This window comes from Oxyura jamaicensis, chromosome 14 (genome assembly GCF_011077185.1).
Source record: "Oxyura jamaicensis isolate SHBP4307 breed ruddy duck chromosome 14, BPBGC_Ojam_1.0, whole genome shotgun sequence".
Lineage (NCBI taxonomy): Eukaryota > Metazoa > Chordata > Aves > Anseriformes > Anatidae > Oxyura > Oxyura jamaicensis.
In genome coordinates this window covers 7,994,244-8,015,077 of record NC_048906.1, presented here as the reverse complement: position 1 = coordinate 8,015,077, position 20,834 = coordinate 7,994,244, and the positions used below count along the sequence as shown (strand labels likewise).

At 41.6% G+C, this 20,834-nt stretch overlaps 2 protein-coding genes across 2 annotated transcripts; one reads left to right on the top strand and one right to left on the bottom strand.

Moving 5' to 3' along the window:
* Window positions 1-4,623: 4,623 nt before the first annotated feature.
* On the bottom strand, window positions 4,624-10,425 carry ZP2 (zona pellucida glycoprotein 2). The gene is made up of 18 exons (XM_035339080.1): window positions 10,348-10,425; window positions 10,197-10,273; window positions 9,961-10,044; window positions 9,790-9,884; window positions 8,861-9,019; window positions 8,488-8,532; window positions 8,088-8,252; window positions 7,562-7,658; window positions 7,310-7,491; window positions 6,832-6,961; window positions 6,468-6,649; window positions 6,298-6,389; window positions 6,088-6,212; window positions 5,609-5,798; window positions 5,260-5,395; window positions 5,086-5,182; window positions 4,912-4,998; window positions 4,624-4,819 (listed from the first exon to the last, which is right to left on the bottom strand). Exons 1-18 carry the CDS (start codon window positions 10,392-10,394, stop codon window positions 4,677-4,679), a joined length of 2,133 nt encoding a protein of 710 aa, XP_035194971.1. The 5' UTR covers window positions 10,395-10,425; the 3' UTR covers window positions 4,624-4,676.
* A 4,697-nt stretch (window positions 10,426-15,122) lies between these two features.
* On the top strand, window positions 15,123-20,014 carry ANKS4B (ankyrin repeat and sterile alpha motif domain containing 4B). The gene is made up of 2 exons (XM_035339991.1): window positions 15,123-15,548; window positions 18,749-20,014. Exons 1-2 carry the CDS (start codon window positions 15,385-15,387, stop codon window positions 19,797-19,799), a joined length of 1,215 nt encoding a protein of 404 aa, XP_035195882.1. The 5' UTR covers window positions 15,123-15,384; the 3' UTR covers window positions 19,800-20,014.
* Window positions 20,015-20,834: the final 820 nt, after the last annotated feature.

The window sequence follows — 20,834 nt, the reverse complement described above, 5'->3', positions numbered from 1 at the left end:
CTCCCTTTGATGTCCACAAGTACAGTACAATTGAACCACCCTGGGAGAATAATGAAGTTAAACCTCTTGGAGACTAGGGACAGAACTCCTCTCATATGCCATGTCTGACAGCCTTTCCCCAAGCAGATATTAGCCAGAAGCAGGAACCAGGCTAGAACCACCCTCAGTTGACCTGTGTGGCTGTCACTTGATGTCACCTCTTTATATAACCACCCCAGCTATTAAAAGTAGTGCAAAGGATAGAGGAAGTCAAAGAGCAAAAGCAAGCTTTTAGCTTTAGGTAAAGGTATAGGTAGGCGAAGTGTTTTGAGGGTCCTTGCTCCTGAGATCCTCCAGGTGATTATGTGAGCTACTTAAGCAACATTTTACTTTATGGGGATATCATTCTGTAAAAGACAAGTGGTAAACATTCATGTGACATCTTACATAAGATTTTGTAAATCCCACCTATTTTAGATGGATTTCAGCTCTCCATTCTAGCAGAGAGAAAAAAGGGTCTCTACCCAAACATGCACTAATCTTTTCCCAGATTTCAGAATGCAGAGAGAGATAGGGAGGGAGAAACATTAAGAACATTAGCCTCATTTGGCTCAGAAAAGCCAAAAGTACATACAGGTAAGTGCTGTGTTAACATAAGCCCTCTTCCTTAAGTACCACTTTCACTAGCTTCTACAAAGGAAATGTAGACAGCCAGGAACAACACTACTTGAGTGTTGCTATTGCTTCACAATTCATATAAGAGAGGCATAAGAAAACAGCTAGCTAAAACCAGAGGCGGGGCTGCGCTGTTTCTGCTGTCCCCTAACAACTCTGCAAGGGAAAGAATGGTACAGATGAATGGTACTTAGAGGTCCATCATCCTAGGAAGTATCTACTTATCACTGGATGTAACATTACTGTAAATATGGTGACCTAGCTAATAAAAAGCTACTGCTACATGAAAGTGCAAAGCAGAAGGACCATCAGTTTCAGTACAAGAAAGAGAGCATGAATTCCATCCTTGATGTAAAATGTAAATACTCCATGTTACCCCTGAAATCTAATGCAACAGGACTTCACCATAGTAAGGTTGCTTGCTATAAAACAACCCATGCAGTCATTTCAACCCTAACCCTTATTGACTTGATAAGAGATGGTGAATACACCTTGTAAATAAATGGTTCTGTAAACCAATGGTTCTAGTTTGAAATGCAGTTTCATTATGTTTTCATTGACAGTGATTAATCTTCCTATTTTCTCTCAGAACTTCCTGCTCCCCTCAGAATTAGTTCCTATAAATATTTGGAAAGTATACCCTAAAATTCCTCTGTATGTATTCAAAGTAACTCAATAATGCTTATTGTGAAGAGACTCTGGCAGGTGAGTCCTACACTCCTATACTACTTCTGCACTAAAGACTTGACAGTTCACATTACTAGAGTTGTCTGCTGACTTCATCTAATAACCCACATGCCCACAGAACACAGAGCTAGACTCCTGGTGGTTATTCTCCCCCTTTACTCAAAAGGTGGAAAGCAGTCAAACTCACATTAGCACACCCACAGTGCAGAGCATTTTAATTCTTTTCTATTTTGTTGCATGCAATTGTATTTTCATGCACCATTTCCTTGACTGTGTAAAGTCATGTGTACAGAATATAAAATAAAGCTTAATTGCATGCCTAAAACCACCTCAACTGACTGAAAGTGAACTGTTATATCTATAGGCAGTGCTATCATTTCCTATACTAAAAGCAGTAAACAACAGTACAGTGACTTTTAAAAACATAAGCTGACCTTTTACCAAAAGGACTGATTTACTATATCTCATGTCTTGAAGCTACTCCCTTTTACACCAGAATAGTTAGTACAAGCACTTTTAGGCTCCCTTTATGGGACAGCAAGGCTAAGAAACACAGCCTCCCCACATTACTTGAAAGTGCAGTGATTCTTTAGTGACTAGTAGCGTTAGGTATCAGTGCTTTTGCTCTCCAACACAACATATGAAAAGTTTATAAGTGTTCACACTGAAAATGCAATACTTTTAAAGTGAACCTTGTTAATCCCAACACTTCAGGACTATCACTGATTGGTTTAGCATGGAAAGGTAGTTAATGACAGTTCATAACCTTCACCTATGACAGCAGAAGCAGGAAATACTATTTCACAAATATGGTAGCATTTCAGCAAAAATCAAGAGCAAATGAATGTATTATGCAAATTAAAGAACCAACCAGACTCATACTAGTTATGACAGCAGCGGGAGGAAATAGAATGGCAAGTTAACATTTAGTTTCATAAAGCTGTCCTTTGTTTATCAAGATTATCACATTCCATAAGAATGGGTATCAACTGCTGTAATGGATAACCACGTAGAGACCCACATCAAATCAAATTAGCATGGCATAACTGGTCTTCAAAGGATGCACCATTAATTCTGAGGTAGCATTGGTATTTTCCATTCTCTGCCCACAGGTTAAATACCCTGTTAAACTACTTGGCTCCCTGCAATGCAGTAGCATTTAAGGTTTACCTTATCAGGATTAAAACGTGAAAGGAAATTTCCTCTCTAAAGGAATATTTTAGAAATAGAAGTAAGTAGCCTATATCATTCAAGGCTTTCTTTTTTGAAAAAATAGAATATTAATAGTGCAAGTAATGCACAAAGAAGACTGGGGAGATCTTGAGTCTCTCCTGGCACCCAAACTGAAATCTGATTTTTCCAGTTCTGTACTGAGTAGGAGGAGCTGCATGTAACAAAAAAACATCAGAAAGCAAACATGATTCACTACCATGCACTTCTTTTATGACTACCTTCTACCCAAGGAAAAAAAGGTACGAAAACTTTCTTTCCTGCCCCTCTGCACAGGTGTTTTCATTTCAGTGTGTGCATTACAATGAAAAAAGCTGTTAACTTACATTCTTCTCCCCCCATCCTACCCTTCTCAAGGGAAGATCTCCACCTTAATTCTCAGCTAGCCCAACACTACATACTCCCCCCATCCTCAATGATGGGTCAGGGATCTGTCAGGAAACTGCCAGCCACCTAGAGTATCAGCAATGGAGGCAGGTAGTCATTGAATTTTATTGGAGATTTCTTAGTAGCCTCAGTGGTCAGAAGATGCAGGATCCAGCCTCAGTATATGCACTTCAACATCCTTGGTAAAGAGATAAATCATATAGTTTTTGATTTTAAACTATTACTGTAAAAACACAAGTCTTTAAATCACAAAGAAGTCCTGGGTGTTGCTAGTAGGCCTGCACAGAGCCATTTTCCATCCCCAGCTGCAGCAGAGAGCTCATTTACAGAAAGAGCAGCTGAAAGAGCTATACATACTGCAGTTGTTGGCACAACATGGATTTTTTCTAAAAAGAGCATTTGATAATCATTTCAAATAAATAGACTTTGAAATTCAGCAATAAAGTAACATGGCAATAGGAGACGCTAGAACAAAGACTCAGGAAGTTCAGGTTTACAGGTACAGCTAAGTTGCTTAATAAGTAGAGATTAAGAGGAAAGCAGGATGCAGTTTTATAAGTATATACAAGATAAAGAGAATACATAGTGGATGATACATGTGCTGCACTGAACTCTACCCTGACAGTAGTAGAGAACCACAAGAAAGCAAAAGCAAACCTGAAATGGACCTAGGAAGCACACACCTTGAAAGTCTGTAATTGGTATGAAGTGTTTACAAGGTAACAAAACTGGAAAAGGTCATTGAGTAACAAACCTGTTCATGATTGTGAGATAGGGCCTTACTTTTAAGGCATTTTTTTCCAAATCACTTGATTAGCCCTGGAGGACTACTACTCTGTAACACAGGATAAACTGGTAGAGTAAGACTAGTAAAGACTCAAGAAACGTGAGTTCCATGAGTTTCAACCATTAAACTTGGAGCCTAAAATGTATTCTGCTCATCAATAATCAATAGCAATTAACCACAGCAGTCTGATGCAAGGCAAACAGGAAACAGCAACTGTGGGCAGAAGTGGTCAGCAGCAGCACTTCTGGGGAATCAGAGCACTGTGCCAAGTGTAACCCACTGCCTTATTCCTAGAAACCCTATAGTTTCATCCACCTGTAGACAAAGCCAACTAGTCCCAAAACCTCCATCAGTACCCCCTGCAGGTAAGTACACCCACAATTTTTTTCTGTTTTAAAACAGACAGCCCCAAAACCCTATTCCCATTTGTTAACTTTTCCACAACTCAGCCCTAGTAAGGCACCACAAAGCTTTTAATCTAGGTGTACAAAAGGCTAGCTGGAGGCTACAACTGAGCAGCCAGGGGTTCAGCATACCACTACTGAGGCCCACTTATCTCCAAAGAGCTTGAGATCTCTGCAGCCCACAATTCAAGGGTAGTTAAAGATCAACCATAATGATCTTAAAAGCTACCAATACACAATCCTTGACTCCTCATAAGAAGAGCTCGTGTCTTACAGCCACTTGATTCAATGTCACCTTCAAAGACAGTAAGTGGTAGATTGCTAGTCACAGGTTTACTGCCTACTCAATGTGAAGGATCATAGAAGCTTTGGTTCTGGTTTCAGCTTGATTACTCTGACTACATAGTATAGTAGTATCACTGCTCTGCCAGACATCTGTCTTGTCAAGGAAATACTAAAGAAAAGAGATAAACCTTTTCTGAAAGGGTTAAGGATCACATCACTCCAAGTTTATTTGTAAAAATGCACTAACACATTACATTTAGCATCAATGCTCTTCTCTTTAGGCATTTAAGAAAAGCCAAAAATAGCAGCACTGTGGCCACCACAGAGAGAGTGGCAACAGCAGTCATTGTAACACCAGCCCATGCTTCCTTGCTGAGAGTGTTCCCTAGAAAGGGAGAAGAGGAGAAGAAAGTTAAGTACAGTATAAAGCTGCATCCTCCAACTAAGCAGTATGTTAGCATAACACTTGCTTAGTACCTTGGGTTGCAGACCATTGTTCCGGCACAAGGAGAACAGGACCCCGCAAGCTCACCACAGCAGAGTTAACACCTGGCATCCCACTCTCTACAACAATAATGTAGCAGAGATGAGCCCCACAGTACAGCAGGTTGATCTTGAATCAGTGCAGCTTAACAGCTGCTTAGACATTACCTCTTTTGCTTCTAGATTGTCTAGGACACTTTGACACACACAGAGGGGAATCTGGTTGGAAACGGTTACAGATCAGGACACTGCAATGGAAGTACACCTAAAAAAGGCACAGATCCATCACTTAAAAAATAAGTAGTCCTACTTATTGCTTTAAGCAGAAGTAGTGTCACTTACTAGGCCAGGGAGGGATTTGTCACCAGATGCAAAGGCAAAAGTCTTCACTTCCAGCCTTTGACGATAGTTAGGGTAGCTGACACCATGCCCCACAGGATGAAACACAGTCTTGTAGCTGTCCAAGTCATACTCACACCTGCCAATGGTTAAGCAGCAGGTCAGAATAGTACAGTATAGACCAGATTTTATTTTTTTCCCCCAGAAGCAGGCTAACTTTTAATGTAGAAATGTTGCCATTCCCCTGCAAAGCCCTTATACCTAGTGCTGTTTCCAAACAGAGAGAAGATGGTGGTAAGGGAAGAGTCAGGGGAATCTTGCCACCCACTGCCAACATGGCACCAGTACTAACCCATCAACAACAATATTCCACTGGGGAAGTGAGCTTGGATCTTGTGATGCTGTTGCCCAGCAGTCATCCAATACAAGATGAAGGTTGGGGTCATTGCGGTTCAGGACCTGCACTTCCAGGAAGATAGGCTGCCGTAGGTACCTTACTATTGGGTACTGATCATCACGGTAAGGCTGCCTGTAAGAGACCTCTGCAAGGCACAAACCAGAACCATAGCAGGTAAGTTAATGTGCAGGCCAGTCCCTGGAAGAGACTGGCCTGCAGCTCTTTAAGACCAGCCAGTCTGACAGCTGTACTGTGTCCAAGAGGCAGATACTAAGCTATAGATTTAAGGCTATAGATTTCTTACCTCAAGTAGTATGGGAGAAGCATATAGAGTCATAGGAAGTCCAAGCATCAGAACAGTTAACCCATATACCCTCCCTCTCAACACAAGGTTCAGTTTTTCCCCAGCTATCTGAAACTAGAGTCAGCATTACCTGGGTAGCTTAGAAGAACTAAGGAGAGGGGACCTTGGTTCATTGAAGAAGACAGGGGAGGAAAGTTGTCTACCCTTACGGAGAGGGATGCATCACCATTGCTGAAGGAGCACAGGACTGTTAATCTGGAAAAAAATGAGGGAGCAACTAAGTATCACATTCATACAGTGAATACTCAGACCTAGTTACCAAAGAGGCATCCAGACACACCTGAATTCACTGTCCCTTGAGATCCTGCGCAGTGGAAGGTCTGCCCATAGCGCCCTAACCTCATTCTCATAAGTGATCTTCTCTCCATCAAGCTAGGAAGTAATAACAGCATTAGTGAGGGCATTCCCACTGCACAAAGTCTTCTCCATTAGCCCTGGGAAGATACTTACCCAATACCTGGTCCCACACCCACTCAGTGGGACATGAAACCAAACCCTGTCATTCAAAGAGGACTTAAAGGCTGGCTTGCATGCTGGATCTCTGAGCCTAAGCGTATCTAAGTCCAGTGGTGGTACAGTACTGTCAGCAAGGACTTCAAAATCCATGTACCCATCCTGGGTGCAAACAGCAGCTAGAACAGAGATTTACAGAAGTTATCATGCCCAAACAGGGACGGATCACTTTGACAAGAGCTACTGTATTTTAGCTAAAAGATGTATATTCCTGTGAAAGCCTAGCTCAAGAACGAGCCTTGAGAGAGTATTACCAGCTGAGCAGCAGACTGGGTTGAGTCCACTGCAAGGAGTCACTCACCTAATGGTATGTGCTGGTCACAGGGGCATTCTGGATGCATCACCATTGCCACTATCTCCCCATGGAAGTGAAAAGCCAGTTTCAAGGCAGGCATGTAGGACTGAACTCCTGGACAGCTCTCCCCATGCAGCTGAAAGACAAGAATTACTTTCCTATAGTATAAATAGGAGTGTTCATTTTAACACACATGCATATTAAAGTTGTTCTACTTGCCCTGTGGCCACACTGCTCTTCACTCAGTGAGAGAGTCTACCTCCAGCTCTTTTTGAGAGGATACTTCATGAAACCTGGGTTACCTTTGAGTGATAGCTATCTGCCATGGTCAGTTTTGCATTCACCTTAACCACAACTGCTCTCAGCCAGCCACAGGGCACACAGCTGACTTGACAGGTGCTGAGTACAGAAGCTTTGACCTTGTTCCCAGTAAACACCAGTAAGTTACCACACCAACCCCCAGGACTTCAGAATCTGAACTCACCCTGAACTTCAGGACTTCCCTGCTAACATGCAGCTTAACCCCTCTAAGGGTGTCCAGAGCAATCCCATTTTCCTGGAGCTGGTCCATTGGAATGGTCTTATCCCCTACACCCACAGCCTTAAGGGTGCCTGGGAAGGCTGGGATGACAACAGTCATGTGTGTTCCATTACAGACTGCTGGACCTGCAATGACAGCCTCATTAAGATAACTACTCCTCAGGGCAGAGAAGGACCAGCTTCTTCCATGCATTACCTGGTGCACAAAGCATTCTTGACTCCACAGTCAACCTACGTTCAGGAGGACCATAGGTGAGCTTGAGTGCCACAGTGTAAAGCACCTCGTCATTGTGCTGCAAAAGATACACAGCTCTATTACAGGGCACTCAGCTCAAGCCATCATAGGATGAATCCTGCAGATCGGTATATCATATCTGATCCAGGACTGCTGCTTTACATATCTGGAACAGTTTCTACACCACCCTTCCAGAAAGGATCTGCTCATGACACTGCTAGTCATAGGACAGGCTGCAGCTGTAATCCCAGCTACATACATACTTATCAGCTGTGCTGATCTGAGGTGCACACTATATTTCTCATTTTATAGGGCTGAATAGTTCAGTGGCAGCTATGCCAAGTCTAACAGCCTCACACACACCAGCTAAGTACAGCACCAGATGGCATCAGCTCTGGCCATAGCCTGTAAGTGCTTTCAACAGGAGAAAGGTATCCAGACTCTGAAGTGGCACTGTCTTCCCAGCACTAACTCTTCGTGCACCTACCTTGTAGGAGACAACTCCAGTAGCAGTAAAAGCCACCTGAAAAATCAGGTTGTGTCCATCAGCTAGGAAGTTGTAGCCTTGCTGCATGGCTTGCCCAAGGCTCAGCTGGTGTACCCTGGTTCCATCATCAATTGACAGAGTCCAGGTCATTGGAGTTGCTGGAACCTGCAAAGCCAGAAATCTTTCCTTAAGGGAAAGCATAAGCACACAACAGCAAAACATTAGTTCCTCACCTGCAGGGCTGCCACCTTGCAGATGATACACTCAAGCTACCTGTACTGCTAGCACCAAAATTAGATTTCCTAACAAGATCAAAGTATTACAGCCTGAATGCATCAGGCTCAGTTTTAGGTTCAAAACCATGGCACACCCACACCCTCCCTTTTGTAAGGTCACCTACTGTATGCTCATCATCGAAGCTTGGAATGAGTCTTGGGAAGGTAACCTGAGAAAGAAAAGCACAAAAGTTATACAACACAAGCAGGCAATAGTTATGAGTTTATCATTCAAGGGAAATCTCTACTACAAGTTTCCAAAGCAGAAGCTGGCATTAGCATCCCAGTTCCCCCTTCAATAGGGCTGGAGCCAAACCACATGAATTGTTACTGTCAGTTTGCAGACTAGCTCTTCAAAGAGCTATGGGTCATGCTAACGTGGACACAGCCGACAGACCTCCCTGAAGGTGGCTGGAGCTTTTTGCTGATCCCAGCCACAGTTGAAAGACAGCCATCCTGCCTCACAAGGATCTATAGCACCCCCATTTCTCTACTTACTGCCATGAAGTCTTTTGTACAGTTTGTTGCACCAGCAAAAAAAGGAGCAATGATTTTATCTGCATGGACAACATTGCAGTGAGTGCTGTAGGTTATGTTCTTCTCCTCTCCCATTGTGTCATTCACCATCAGCCTCAGTCTCAACTGGTGCTGACCATGCTATAGGCAACAGGAGATTTTAATCAGAAAGAAGCAGTACTCACAGCACAAATCTTTGACTTACTCTAACTTTAAGAGTTATTTCAGGCATTTGTACCAGGGCAGAGACAAGATTAACCATTATTTTAGAAGCTCTACGATGGAAGAGATTCTCTAGAGAATCATCGGTACACAAGACTAGGCTGCAGAGTAAGAAGTTAAGAGATGCAGGAATCAAGAAGAGAGCTAGAACGTTTCAAGGGCTGCCTGACCAGTGGGCTGAAGTGACAGCTGGTGAAAAGCACATTAATAAGTACTACAAAACCCCACAGAAGTCTGAGGGCATTTCAAATACCTATAAGCAACTGATAGCTGTAAAGGTTCTGCTTTTGAGGCCAATTTGGGGTGGCCTCCCAGTTACTGCTCTATCCCAAGAGAGGATAACTCACATTATTTGATCTATCAGTATACATATGTAAAAATGAAGTGCTATGTAGTTCTTGGACCTCATCTACTTCCCTACGTAGTATCATTTTGACTAGCTCTCAACTCTATTATAGGAGAGCACAGCATTTATGGTGGTATCCAAAAGCATTTAAAGCACAGCTAGAAGAATAAGTAGTCAGGCAACAGTATTTTAGCAGCTTAAGTCAGTAGTCCTCTGGACTCATCCAGGCATTTTCACTCTTGAATGAAACTAGGACTAGAAACTGTCTTAAATCCAATCCTGACCAGGAAAAAACAACCAGAAAACACCAACAGCACACTCCTAGAACAGATACTCCCTTTACCTCCAGGCTAGTGCAGTTCACAAGCGGGACACTGAGCAACAGCTTCTCATAATCCACAGTGTGGTCACAGGACACCATTTCCTCACCATCCACATCTAGGAAGAAGGCAAGTGATCAGTCCTGCAGGCAGACACCTAATTCCAAGCTACATGGGAAAGGAGCAATACCTACCCACTGCACACACTTGCCAGGAATAGTTGCCAAGCTCTCTGGGAAACTCAATCTCCATCCTGTCTGTATGACAGGTCACACTCTCTGCAAGAGAAAGGCCACAGTCAGCTCTGCCCTCACCCTCCTGGAGGCACACCCCCAGCCCAGAGCCCTCTTCCACACCAGAGGAGGGAGAAGCAGCTCCAAGCAAACAGAGACCCCATCCAAACCCCTACAGCCCAGGGAGGTCTCATTACCTAAGAGATCCTGATCCCCGAGGCCACCAGCACAAGGGGCCAAGGGCAGCAAAAAGCCAAAGAGAAGGAGCAGCAACCTGCAAGCACAACAGAAGCAAATCAGAGAGCAGCAAGGAAAGGGCCCAGCTCCCCACACCCAAACCCCACTCACTGCATCCTTAGGGTGCAGAAGCACTGCTGCCCCACACACAGCCACATCTCTCTGCCACCACAAGCATACTCTGGGATGCCCAGGCAGAGTTATATAGGACCTGGTGCAGGCTCCACACAGGTGCAGCCTTTCTGCTGCCTAAAGGACAGAGAGTTTGCACCTGTGTCTAGCTGAGATGTAGTCTGCTTGGGGTGAGGAGGAGGGCTCATAGGAGACCTTAAAGTGATGCTAAAACTTTGGCACTGATTGTTGTATACTATTTTAAGGCATTTTCTTCTTGCCCCAAATTTACTCCCCTTACTCTCTTGCCAGATGTTGCATAGAAAAATGTACACCCTTTGTCAGGTTTTTTTTTGTTGTTTTTGTTTTGTTTTGTTTTGTTTTGTTTAAAGGAGATTCCTGTGCCACTTCAATTTTTCTGGTAATTTAAAACAATTCCACTGGTAGATTTGTATGTAATTGAAAATATTTTGTTCCCCTACATGGACAAATCTGCAATGCTGATAATAGATCTAATTCAGAGGAAAACATGACTGGCAGGTTAAGGATGATGAGAAGTCCCATATCAATTTTTAGACTGGAAGATCTCTGGATGCTCTGGACTGTTATTGTTCAAAGCTAGGATCTGCAACTACACTGGAGTAAATAGCAGCTGATGTTAATAGCAGAAAAACAATCTGGACTTCTGCTTTTGCCATCAATAGGATTAGTATGAAGCAAAGCTTTGGCAAGAAATTAACTTCCCAGAAACCCCTGGACTCACAAAATGTATACCATGTGCCTTTATTTATTTATTTTACAATCAGAATCACTGCTTTCAAAAGCCAGGATTATAGAGAAAATTAATTAAACAAATTCTGAAGCTGTATGCTAGGTTGTTGCATTATTTATCTATTTTTATTTAGCCTGGAATTACCACAGTAGGGGAAAAAAGGGTTCCAAGTACATGCCCTTTGTAAAGCTACCCAAGCGAGGTACTTTCAGGCAGAGTCAAATCCAATGCAAAGTTAAACCCACTCAGTTTCCCTGCGCCTGATTCACTGCGTCACCCAGTTGGTGGAAGATGCAGGTCACATTCCTGGAGGCTGGTTGATGCTGGGCTGGTGGCCACCCAGCAGAAGCTCCATCTCAGGTCATGTCTGAGTGTTGCTGCTAGCTGGGGGGAAATGCATGGAACAGAGGCAATGCAAGGTGTGTTAGCAGAAGGACAGGCTGGCCTTGCCTGCTAGAATTAACTGAGGGTTTTGCCAGCTCCCAGATGCCTTGTAACAGATTCTGGCTTGTGTTAGCTGAAAGATAGTGGTGGACCAAACAGCATTTAACAGTTAGAGCAATGCAATTGCCATAGTCACCTGGATTTGCCCTGAAGTGCACGTTAGCATCTCCTGACATTAATATTCTAGTTTGTAAGATTGCAGGATGTGGTTCGTTAGCACATGCTAGGGTAATTGGTTGTTGCTTCACTTAACATGTCTGAATTCCAGGGTGTGCAACACAAGCCGCAGAGAAAGCACAGCCATTTCTCCTTTCAAAAAGTTCAGCTCCACCTGTCTGAGTTGCTGAACCTGTGAAAATAACTATGGCCTGAGTTATGTGGTTAAGCATCTAATTCATGTCCTGGAACACAAAACTATCTCCATGACTCTCTTACTTTTCTGCTGAAAAAAACTGCAAGGTCTCCTCCTCAGTTCCTCCGCTTTGTTTACTTATTTGAGTTTCTGACTTCTGCAGAAAAAAAAGGCATTGCTCAAGATCAGTGCTGAACACTGGGGCATTGCATACCAATGCTGGAAAACACAGATCATCTCAGCCCAGATGCACATTTCTATGGGTTTTGCCTGCCTTTGGGTTACATAGCAGCAGCAGGACAGCATTTCAGACAGCAATTCACTGTCACACAACACCATCACTGCTTCTAGCCCTACAGAAGTTCCCCAGTCTGCTTTTACATGCCCAGTGAAAAATACCTTCTATGGTTGTTTAGATGTTGCTATCATCTCTGATTTGTGTAGCCACAGTCACCCTGTGTGAACAACCTCATTCTTCTTCAAGCCCATTAGTTCCAGTGATCTCATTAGACAAGTAGAGACTTACTTGCCTCCCCTTGTGTGACCTTCACCATACGGCATGTTTTGCCCATAAAAATTACAGTGAGGCAATGTTGTGCTAGATAATACCTCATGCAAAAGAAGATGGCACAACTTCGCTGTTTTTCTTCCAGGCAAGTAAGACAGGGCTCTGAATTATCTAGAACAACGTAACTAGTGATGCTGTAGTATTACTAGATAAATTGTTTAACTGGCAATATTTTCTTTGAGATAGTCCTTGAAAGAAATAGAATCATAGATGTAGCAAATTCCAATAACAAAAGAAAACTGCTAGTTAAATAATTCATTAGTTTACAACAACACGTACCATTACAACAGAGTTTCTCCTGAGCCTGGTAGGACATTTCAATTGGAAGTGGAATGGTTTTGAAGTTCTTTTCAGACCCAAAAAGAAAGGCTTCATTCTAACTACTTAGAGACTTTAAAAAGTTCTCAATTTTGAGCGTTGCTTTCAAAAGACACATCTCCATTCAGGCTGAGAAATGTAATTCATTTGACATTGAATCATTTATTGCATTTTAAGTTGAGGTTTTTAGATGGGACAAGAATAACAAATACCAGGAGTTTAGAAATAGATGGAGATTTTGTTTGGTCTTTTTTTTTTTTTTTTTTTTGTGATGCCTGCTTTTGTGACATAAATAATGAGAAAGTCCTAGAGCTTCTCTCCAATTGAAGTGGGTTTTGCTTTACCTCTAATTAAAACTTCAAACAATAGTTTTCCACTTCGTATCATATAAAGCAACTCTCTTCTGAACTAAATATTTTGAGATGTTAAATGATAAAAATCTCTCTGAGATCAATATTTTGTGTGATGAATTAGTTAACAGAAGAGCTAAAGAATATATTTCTATAGAATTATATAGAAATCAATTCTAAATTTCTATAGAAATCAATAATCAAAAGAAAACAAAAAGGACTCTTTTACCACTGACTCACTTTGATAGATGTAGCCAACAATGCAAGATGCAACATACAAGAAAAAAATGCTGTCTCCTCTCTGCTACCAGGCACCGGTGGTATAGGTAATACAGGCCAAGGTGATCATTCTACACTCATGAGAGTAAAAGAAATTATAATATCCTTTATTAAATAAAGGAAATACAATGTAATGGCTTTCAGAAACAGCTAATCTAAAATATATGTAAAAAATATATGTAAAAACTGTGTGTATTACCTGTCTTTGTTCTGCATGTGTTTTTTTTTTCCTTTTTTTTTCCTAGCTGCAAATTTAACTCAGTGCTAAGCCTGGTTAAATAGAAAACAGAATAAATCACTGCAGATTTTATTAGAAAGTTATAAACAGCAGTGCCAGGAACCTGTCAAGAGCTGAGCGTAACTGTCCCCTGCAGCAGGATGGAGGTGTGCGTGGGTGAAGCACAGCCCTTCCTCACCACCCCAGGGGGCCAGGCAGCACTGGGGCGTCCCTGCCATGGACCGCATGAAGGAAAACCAGAGCTTCAGCTTACCCCTAGCTGGACTTGTTTATTCAGAGATTCAAACCTGTTACAGGACCTGACAGTCTTCTTGTCTTCTTGTCTATGTGGAGGAAAATGTTGGTACAAGCTTGTTCCAGAAGAGCTCTTCAGTCCCTGTCTGAGAAAATAATTATGAGAGAAAGCCCATTTGGAGAGGTCTGCCGTGCGTTACATGGGTGGCATTATGGGAAGTAAATGAGGTGGCTCTCCATCCAGTAATTGCACCAATTTCAGACAATGAGCTGGTTTGCAATCACTACCGCTTCTGTAACAGGGGCATAATAAGCAACAGAACCTCACTGCTAATTGCTGAGAGTACTCTCTCTGAGATACAGGTTAATTCAGTTAGTCATGGAAAACAGCTTGACAAAAAAGTAACATTGAGCTGGCAGCTGTTGCCAGCGTGACCAGAATAACAGACAGCCTGGGGCATTTTATTTACCTACTGATACTTTCTCAGCTCCTGTCTTAAAGCTGACCTTTTATGTGGTTTTCTCTTAGGAATTCTTTTGAACTTAAAAATTAGAATTGTGGTCTAACTCTACGAGCTTTCACTCACAGATGTAGCCCTTACCCCCACTGAAATCAATGTAAATAACTTCTAAAGAAGGAAGTGCTTGTGTGAAAATGGGACTGGACCGATCTGTTCCAAAGTGAGGAGTACGGTGCATATGGGGCAGTGGGCTCAGGAACATTACGTTTCTATTTCTTGAATTCCCTGTGCCATCTTCAGATTTTTTCACCTGCATCCAAACATAGAGATTTCAGTACCAGTTAGATGAGTTTACATTTGCCAAGTGTGTTAAGATCAGAGACTGGTTTTCCCTACTGTGCCTTGTGGACCAGCTGGCCAGTCTTAGCCGAACACCTCCTGGTCCTGACAGGCCTGCTTCCACCCACACTTCCGTCTGCGTGCACCAAATGGCTTCACGGATGTGGCTGTGTTTGCGGGGGAGAGGCTTGTTTTTAAATGCAGTAACCCAAATAAAAGATAGGTTACAAACAGCTTCTCCGGTGAAGGTAACTGCTTACACAGTATTTCAGCCTATCAAAACTCAAGGATTTTTTTTTTTACTTAGTGTGAAATCTGGTCACGTTGACATCAGTGGTAAAGCTTCTTTCAAAGACAGCTTTCCCAGAACAAGTAAGTTTGGCAAAAGCGACTTTTGCCAAGACATGGAAAAAATGAATGAATCTCCTCCGTGTTTAAACAGACAAATATGCAATGAGAGGTAAGCAGCAGAGCCACACCTCAGAAAATGAAAGCATTCACCACACTGCTGCCTTACTGCAGAACTCCAGTTGTTTGCTAGGGTGAACTTTGCCTCCTCATATTCATCCTCAAGATGACGTCTCAACTTGTAATCATTAACAGACTATCCCTGTAATGGAAGGATAGCTGTACTGTCTGGATATCAGACAGAGCTGCTTCGGGAAGCCAGGAGTTACTGAAAATGTCGAGCAGGTATCACAAAGCAGCATCTGATGGCAATCTGGACCTCTTGAAAGAAGCCACTAGAAAAGATCTTAATACTTCAGATGAAGATGGGATGACGCCCACCCTTCTGGCGGCATACCACGGGTATCTAGAAGCTCTAGAGGTCATATGCCGGAGAGGGTGAGTGAATCCGCCTCCATTTCTCGTGAGCTTGTGGCTCAAAAGTATAATTAGTGTGTATTTCTAATGCTGCTGTGACACCAGACCCAAAAGGCTGAAAATCCTGATCAATTCTTTGAATGCATTGCCAAGGATCGTTTCTCCTCATTCACATGGGTTTAGGCCCAGAACCTGCAAACAGGTCTGTACATGGGGTTGGTGAAGGTCTCTCTAATGGAGAAGTAGGCCAACAGCTCTTTGTGGTTATATATCTTTGGAACTGGCTTTAAAGGTAAATACCTTGTCTGAAACATTTTTAGCAAAAAATCTATCTCATTTGCTTCCTGAAGTGCAGGTACTAGACACTAGAAGATTTAATGCTTTCCAGAGGCAAGCACGACTGATAGTTTTGAGACAGTAACATCTAAAATTGTTATTTCTCTTTTTTTTATTATTATTATTTTTTTTATATAGTATTAGCAATTACCATCACACTAAAAATTGTAGTACTGTTTCAGAACTCGAGTAGGAGCCTTGCAAACTGAAAAAAAAAAAATAAAAAGAAAGATTTTCTACTGTTTGTTTGTTTGTTTGTTTTGTTTCCTAATAGTAATAGTTCTCTTTTTATCATTTAAATGTACTAAATTAAAAGATATTATTGAAAAGGCCATTACCACTACATATCATCTCAGTATTTTCTCTGCTTGGAGTCTACCTTTTAAGCTGTGATTCTCTAGCAAGATTTAATAGAACAAAATGCAGTAAATAAAATATTCTTTCTGGGATGAGATGAAAATCAACCTGCATTTTCAATCATAATAGTTTAAAGAAGATTGGAGGGAAAAGTTGAATAACTATTTGGGTATATTTAGTGTTCTTTTCTTTTAAAATAGAATTGAAAATATAAAATGAGGTTTGTCATAGACTTGCTTTAAGGTTCATTGAACTCAGGTGTGGCTGTAATAGTACAATAAAAAAGACCTTTGGACTCCATAGCTATGGCTGTGTCCCTGAGGAAAAGCAAAAATAGACTGTCAGTTTTTCAACTTGTATAATGAAGGCAGCTCCAAGGAAAACCTAGAGTCAATAAAGGTCTCTAAACATCTAGAAGACAGAATGACTACCTAATGAAAAAATAGCTAAGTAATCTTTTCAATATGTGAGTTAAAAATGTCTTCTACTATATATGCTCATAGAAGTCACAGCAGGTGACACAAAGATAAGAAATTTCTAGGTGTTTGTTACTTAATGTATTTTTAACTCACTTTTCTTTTGGTAGAGGACAACTTTAGGATAGCATTGCTCTCAAAATTATCAAACATATACATTCACTTCTATTTTAATCTGATATTTCTAGATACAATCTGTAGTCTGAGACTGTCAGAGATATGGCTGTAGTCTCAGTAGTTCTCTTGGCAGAAGCTGAACTTTGGAAGGTGTTCAATCTGTTCTGCAGCCAGGCAGTGTCTTCTTGTGAGAAGGTATTTTATTTTATTTTTTTTTTAGTGAAGTCATCATTCCTTGAAGCAAAGGTTTCCTAACAAAAGCACTGAGATATAGGATGTTTTTTCTCTAGTGGTTGCAGATTTTAGGACCCTGACGACTGCAACACACTCAGCCCTCGCAAAATGTAGCACTACTAAAAATAAGCCTTTTCATCTTTTAAGAGTTTGTCTCCCAGACATTAAGAGATGTTTTCTCTGCCTGCTTTGAAGGCACATGAATGGAGGCAAGACCAAGTAGCAGATCTGTTCTCTTTTGTGTGAGCCGAAAGCAGTGGAAGAGAACTAAGAGATGCCAAAATAGATGTAAAACTTTGCCCAAAGTCCCCCTAAGCTGGGAATTGAGACTCTGGTTTGTGAATTGTTTGAGACTCAAAGGCTGGCAGGCTCCAGAGGGAAATTAGACCTCAAACAGCTCTGAAGGGGCCTTGGGGAGGATGGATGGCCCAGCCCCTCCACGGCCAGGATAATGCAGACAGTTGCTGATGTGGGAATGAAGGAATCTGGCACGCTTTGCAGCAGTTCCCTAGGGCACAGCCACAAAAGCAGAAATCTGTACACATGGTTTCCACATGTCTAAGTGGGAAAACTTTGATGCTCAGCTGCCACCTCCCTGTAGAAATGCCTGCACTCTCACAGCCTGGCCTGCTCAGGCTTGTTCTTGTTTCTCAACACAAGCAGCTGTGTGCTTCAACTCTACACCGCCCCTAGTCTCCCACTCACCTGTAGCATTTAAGGTTGAATTCAAATGTTCTCAGAACTGGCCATCAGCAAATATGTTAGTGTTTTTTCTTCTGGAGATATTAATTGACAGAGACCAACACCTGAAGGACATTTTGTGATATGTACAATTTCATCCATGGTACAACTGCCATGGAACAGATCTCCAAGACTTTGCAATTTTTTCCAAGGTTATTAAAGGCTTTGTAATACTGTGGTTGCCTGACCTGTTGGTCACAGATGACCCAAGTTTTGATCAGAACCATGACTGATGTTGATCCCACCAAATAAGAATTAATAGATTCAAGCCAATTCTAGTCTGCAAGCAGCAGCTCAATGGGAAGTCAGTGCAAGAGTTAAAAAGTTCTCTGGCTTTAAATTTTATTGAAAAGACATGGTATTTTGTTTTCAAATGAGCTTCTGCTTTCCAAACCCGATGAGTAAAAGAAGCTTAAGGAGAACAAAAGTGATGAAGAAAAACAATAGCATCAGTCTCAGCTAAATCCAACAGCAATGGAAAAAAAAAATGTGTAATCAGGGCTTTACTCCTAATCATTTACCTATTACCTACCAATGAAGTGACTGCATGGACACAATACATATGCATCACCGTGATCACTGAATAATCCTCCTAATATTGTCCTTGTGTTTGACAAACAAAAGGAAAGACTCACCCAAAAGCCTCTGAAATATTCTGCCCAGGAGCGGCTGAAACAGTTTTGCAACCAGTTCCAATGAGTGTAAGTCAAAGCCTGCTTTCAGCAGTCTGTGGCAAAGTAGTCAGAGCTGAAGACTTTTGCCTGTATACTCAAAGCTTGAGGTAAGTAGGTGCAGCACCGATCTCCAGAATGGAGCTAAACGGACTCATTTTGATTGTGCTGTACTCCTCAGAGAAATAATAATAATAATAATAATAATAATAATAAAGGATTTGTTCAGCTCCTGTGCAGTGTTATGCTTGGGTACGTCCATCTCACTCTGTGCTATTTTCCTTCTCAGAGGTGATCCAGACAAATGTGACATCTGGGGGAGCACTCCTCTCCACCATGCTGCTTGCAATGGTCACATCCACTGCGTTTCTTTTCTGATCAACTTCGGTGCCAATATATTTGCTCTGGACAATGACCTCCGCACTCCTCTTGAGGTGGCTGCCAGCAGAGATCGCCATGAATGTGTCAGAATCCTGGACAAAGCTGCCACGGAGCAGAACATGCTGAACCCAAAGAAAGTCTCCAAACAAAAAGCCCAGGCCCAGAGGAATGTGGAGAAACAAATCAAGGAATGTGAGAAGCGACAAGAGAAACACCAACATGAAATGAACAGGAATTATATGAAAGAAAAGGTTGGCACAGTAAACTCTTCCAAAGGGACACACTCGAGGGTAAAGATGCCTAGTCTCTTCACTTCAAATACAACAACTCCTTTCTCCAAAAATCTGAAAGACACCTTCAAACTGAGGGCAAAAAAGACAGCTGATAGCACAAGAGGCCAGGAAACACAAAGCAATGGCCAAGCAGATGACAAGGATAGGAGAAGTGTGATGCATTTATTTGATGAGAAAGAAGAGGATGAATTACTGACCGACAATGACAGGCAGCTCTCTATTTTCCAGAGGCCAGGTCTCGGCAAGATTGTATTTGGAAGGAATTTGGCTGCAGATGTAAATCCTGGAAGCATGTCTTCTGAGAAAGAAGTCATAAGCTTTAAAATGTCCAGTGAGCTCTTTCAGAATGAAAATGCTGAGAATGATAGGGAAGATGATGTTGAAAATAGTGCTGATATCCCTTGGCAGGAGGAGGAACTCATTTGGGATGATGAGGAAGCAGAAAACACACCCCTTGAGGTATTTCTGGCATCACAGATGCTGGATGAGTTTCTTCCAGTCTTCATGAGGGAAAAAATTGATTTAGATACCCTGATGCTATGTTCTGACGAAGATCTACAAAGCATTCAGATAGAGCTGGGGCCAAGAAAGAAGGTCCTGAATGCTGTGAACAAAAGAAAACAGGCTCTCAAGAACCCTGGAAGGACTGTAGATACTTGCTTATAAATCAATGTACCTGTTTCTGTAACCTGCACACTGATTATCTTTTCCTGATTCAAAATAGCATGCAGTTCTTTTCAGACATCTGCTAAAGTGAAAGAACAAGAGGTTACCAATTGCGTTAGGGTGTATAACAAGGCCAAAGACATAGATGGCTGTGGTACACAGGATGTTAATTCAAGCACATTCTGCCAAAAAGAACAAATGTGAAGGTAAAAAAACTTAAAGCTTTAGATTCAAAGCTTTTTCTCCCTTCTTATGGAGATTGGATTTCTTTTTGTTTGAATAACTTAAAATATTATTGAAGGCCAGACATGGCACATTCTTTAATAAAACCCTTCCCTTCTTCTCCAAAACCACAAAAAAATAATAATAATAAAAATAAAAAATAAAAAAAAAAATCCCAAAGCTTGAGAGCTTTGAGTTTTCTCCATTCACTCATTCACTTCTGTTAGGTTGCTACAAACTGCCCTTCCTGGTAGTGATTGTATGATTGTATGCTAGAAGCAGAATCTGAACCTTGATTTCAGCTGTGGCTTATTGACTCTTATAACTGCTGAATTAATATAAATATGAGTAATTTACAGCAAGTTTTGTGTTCTTGTTGGACAGGCTTCTTGCTACTGCATTTATATTAATTTAAAAATATATGAAGTACCTTGCCAAGAGATGTTTGGTGTGAGTTGCATGTTCTTTTCTCTTGTCTCACTACACTGGACCCAGTTGCCAGCAGCCATCATGTCCTAAGTGGCATCAAGATGCAATCCTTTTAACTACAAGAAGGTTTTATTTTAAACATTTTTGGTCTTTTCTATGTCCTCAGTTTGGTTCCTATAGGGTACATTTGTCAAGCAAAGTCCCAGAAATGAGGGCTCTTTCATCCAGCATTTTCTGCTGATCATTTTCAGCCTGAAAATGGCATGTTACTGGGTACGCATACACTGAGCCTGAAAAAAAAAAAAAAAAAAAAAAAAAAGAGAGAGAGAAAAAGAAAGAAAACAATACAGTGCTTCTGTGGAAGCTCCTGTTCTTTACAGTCCC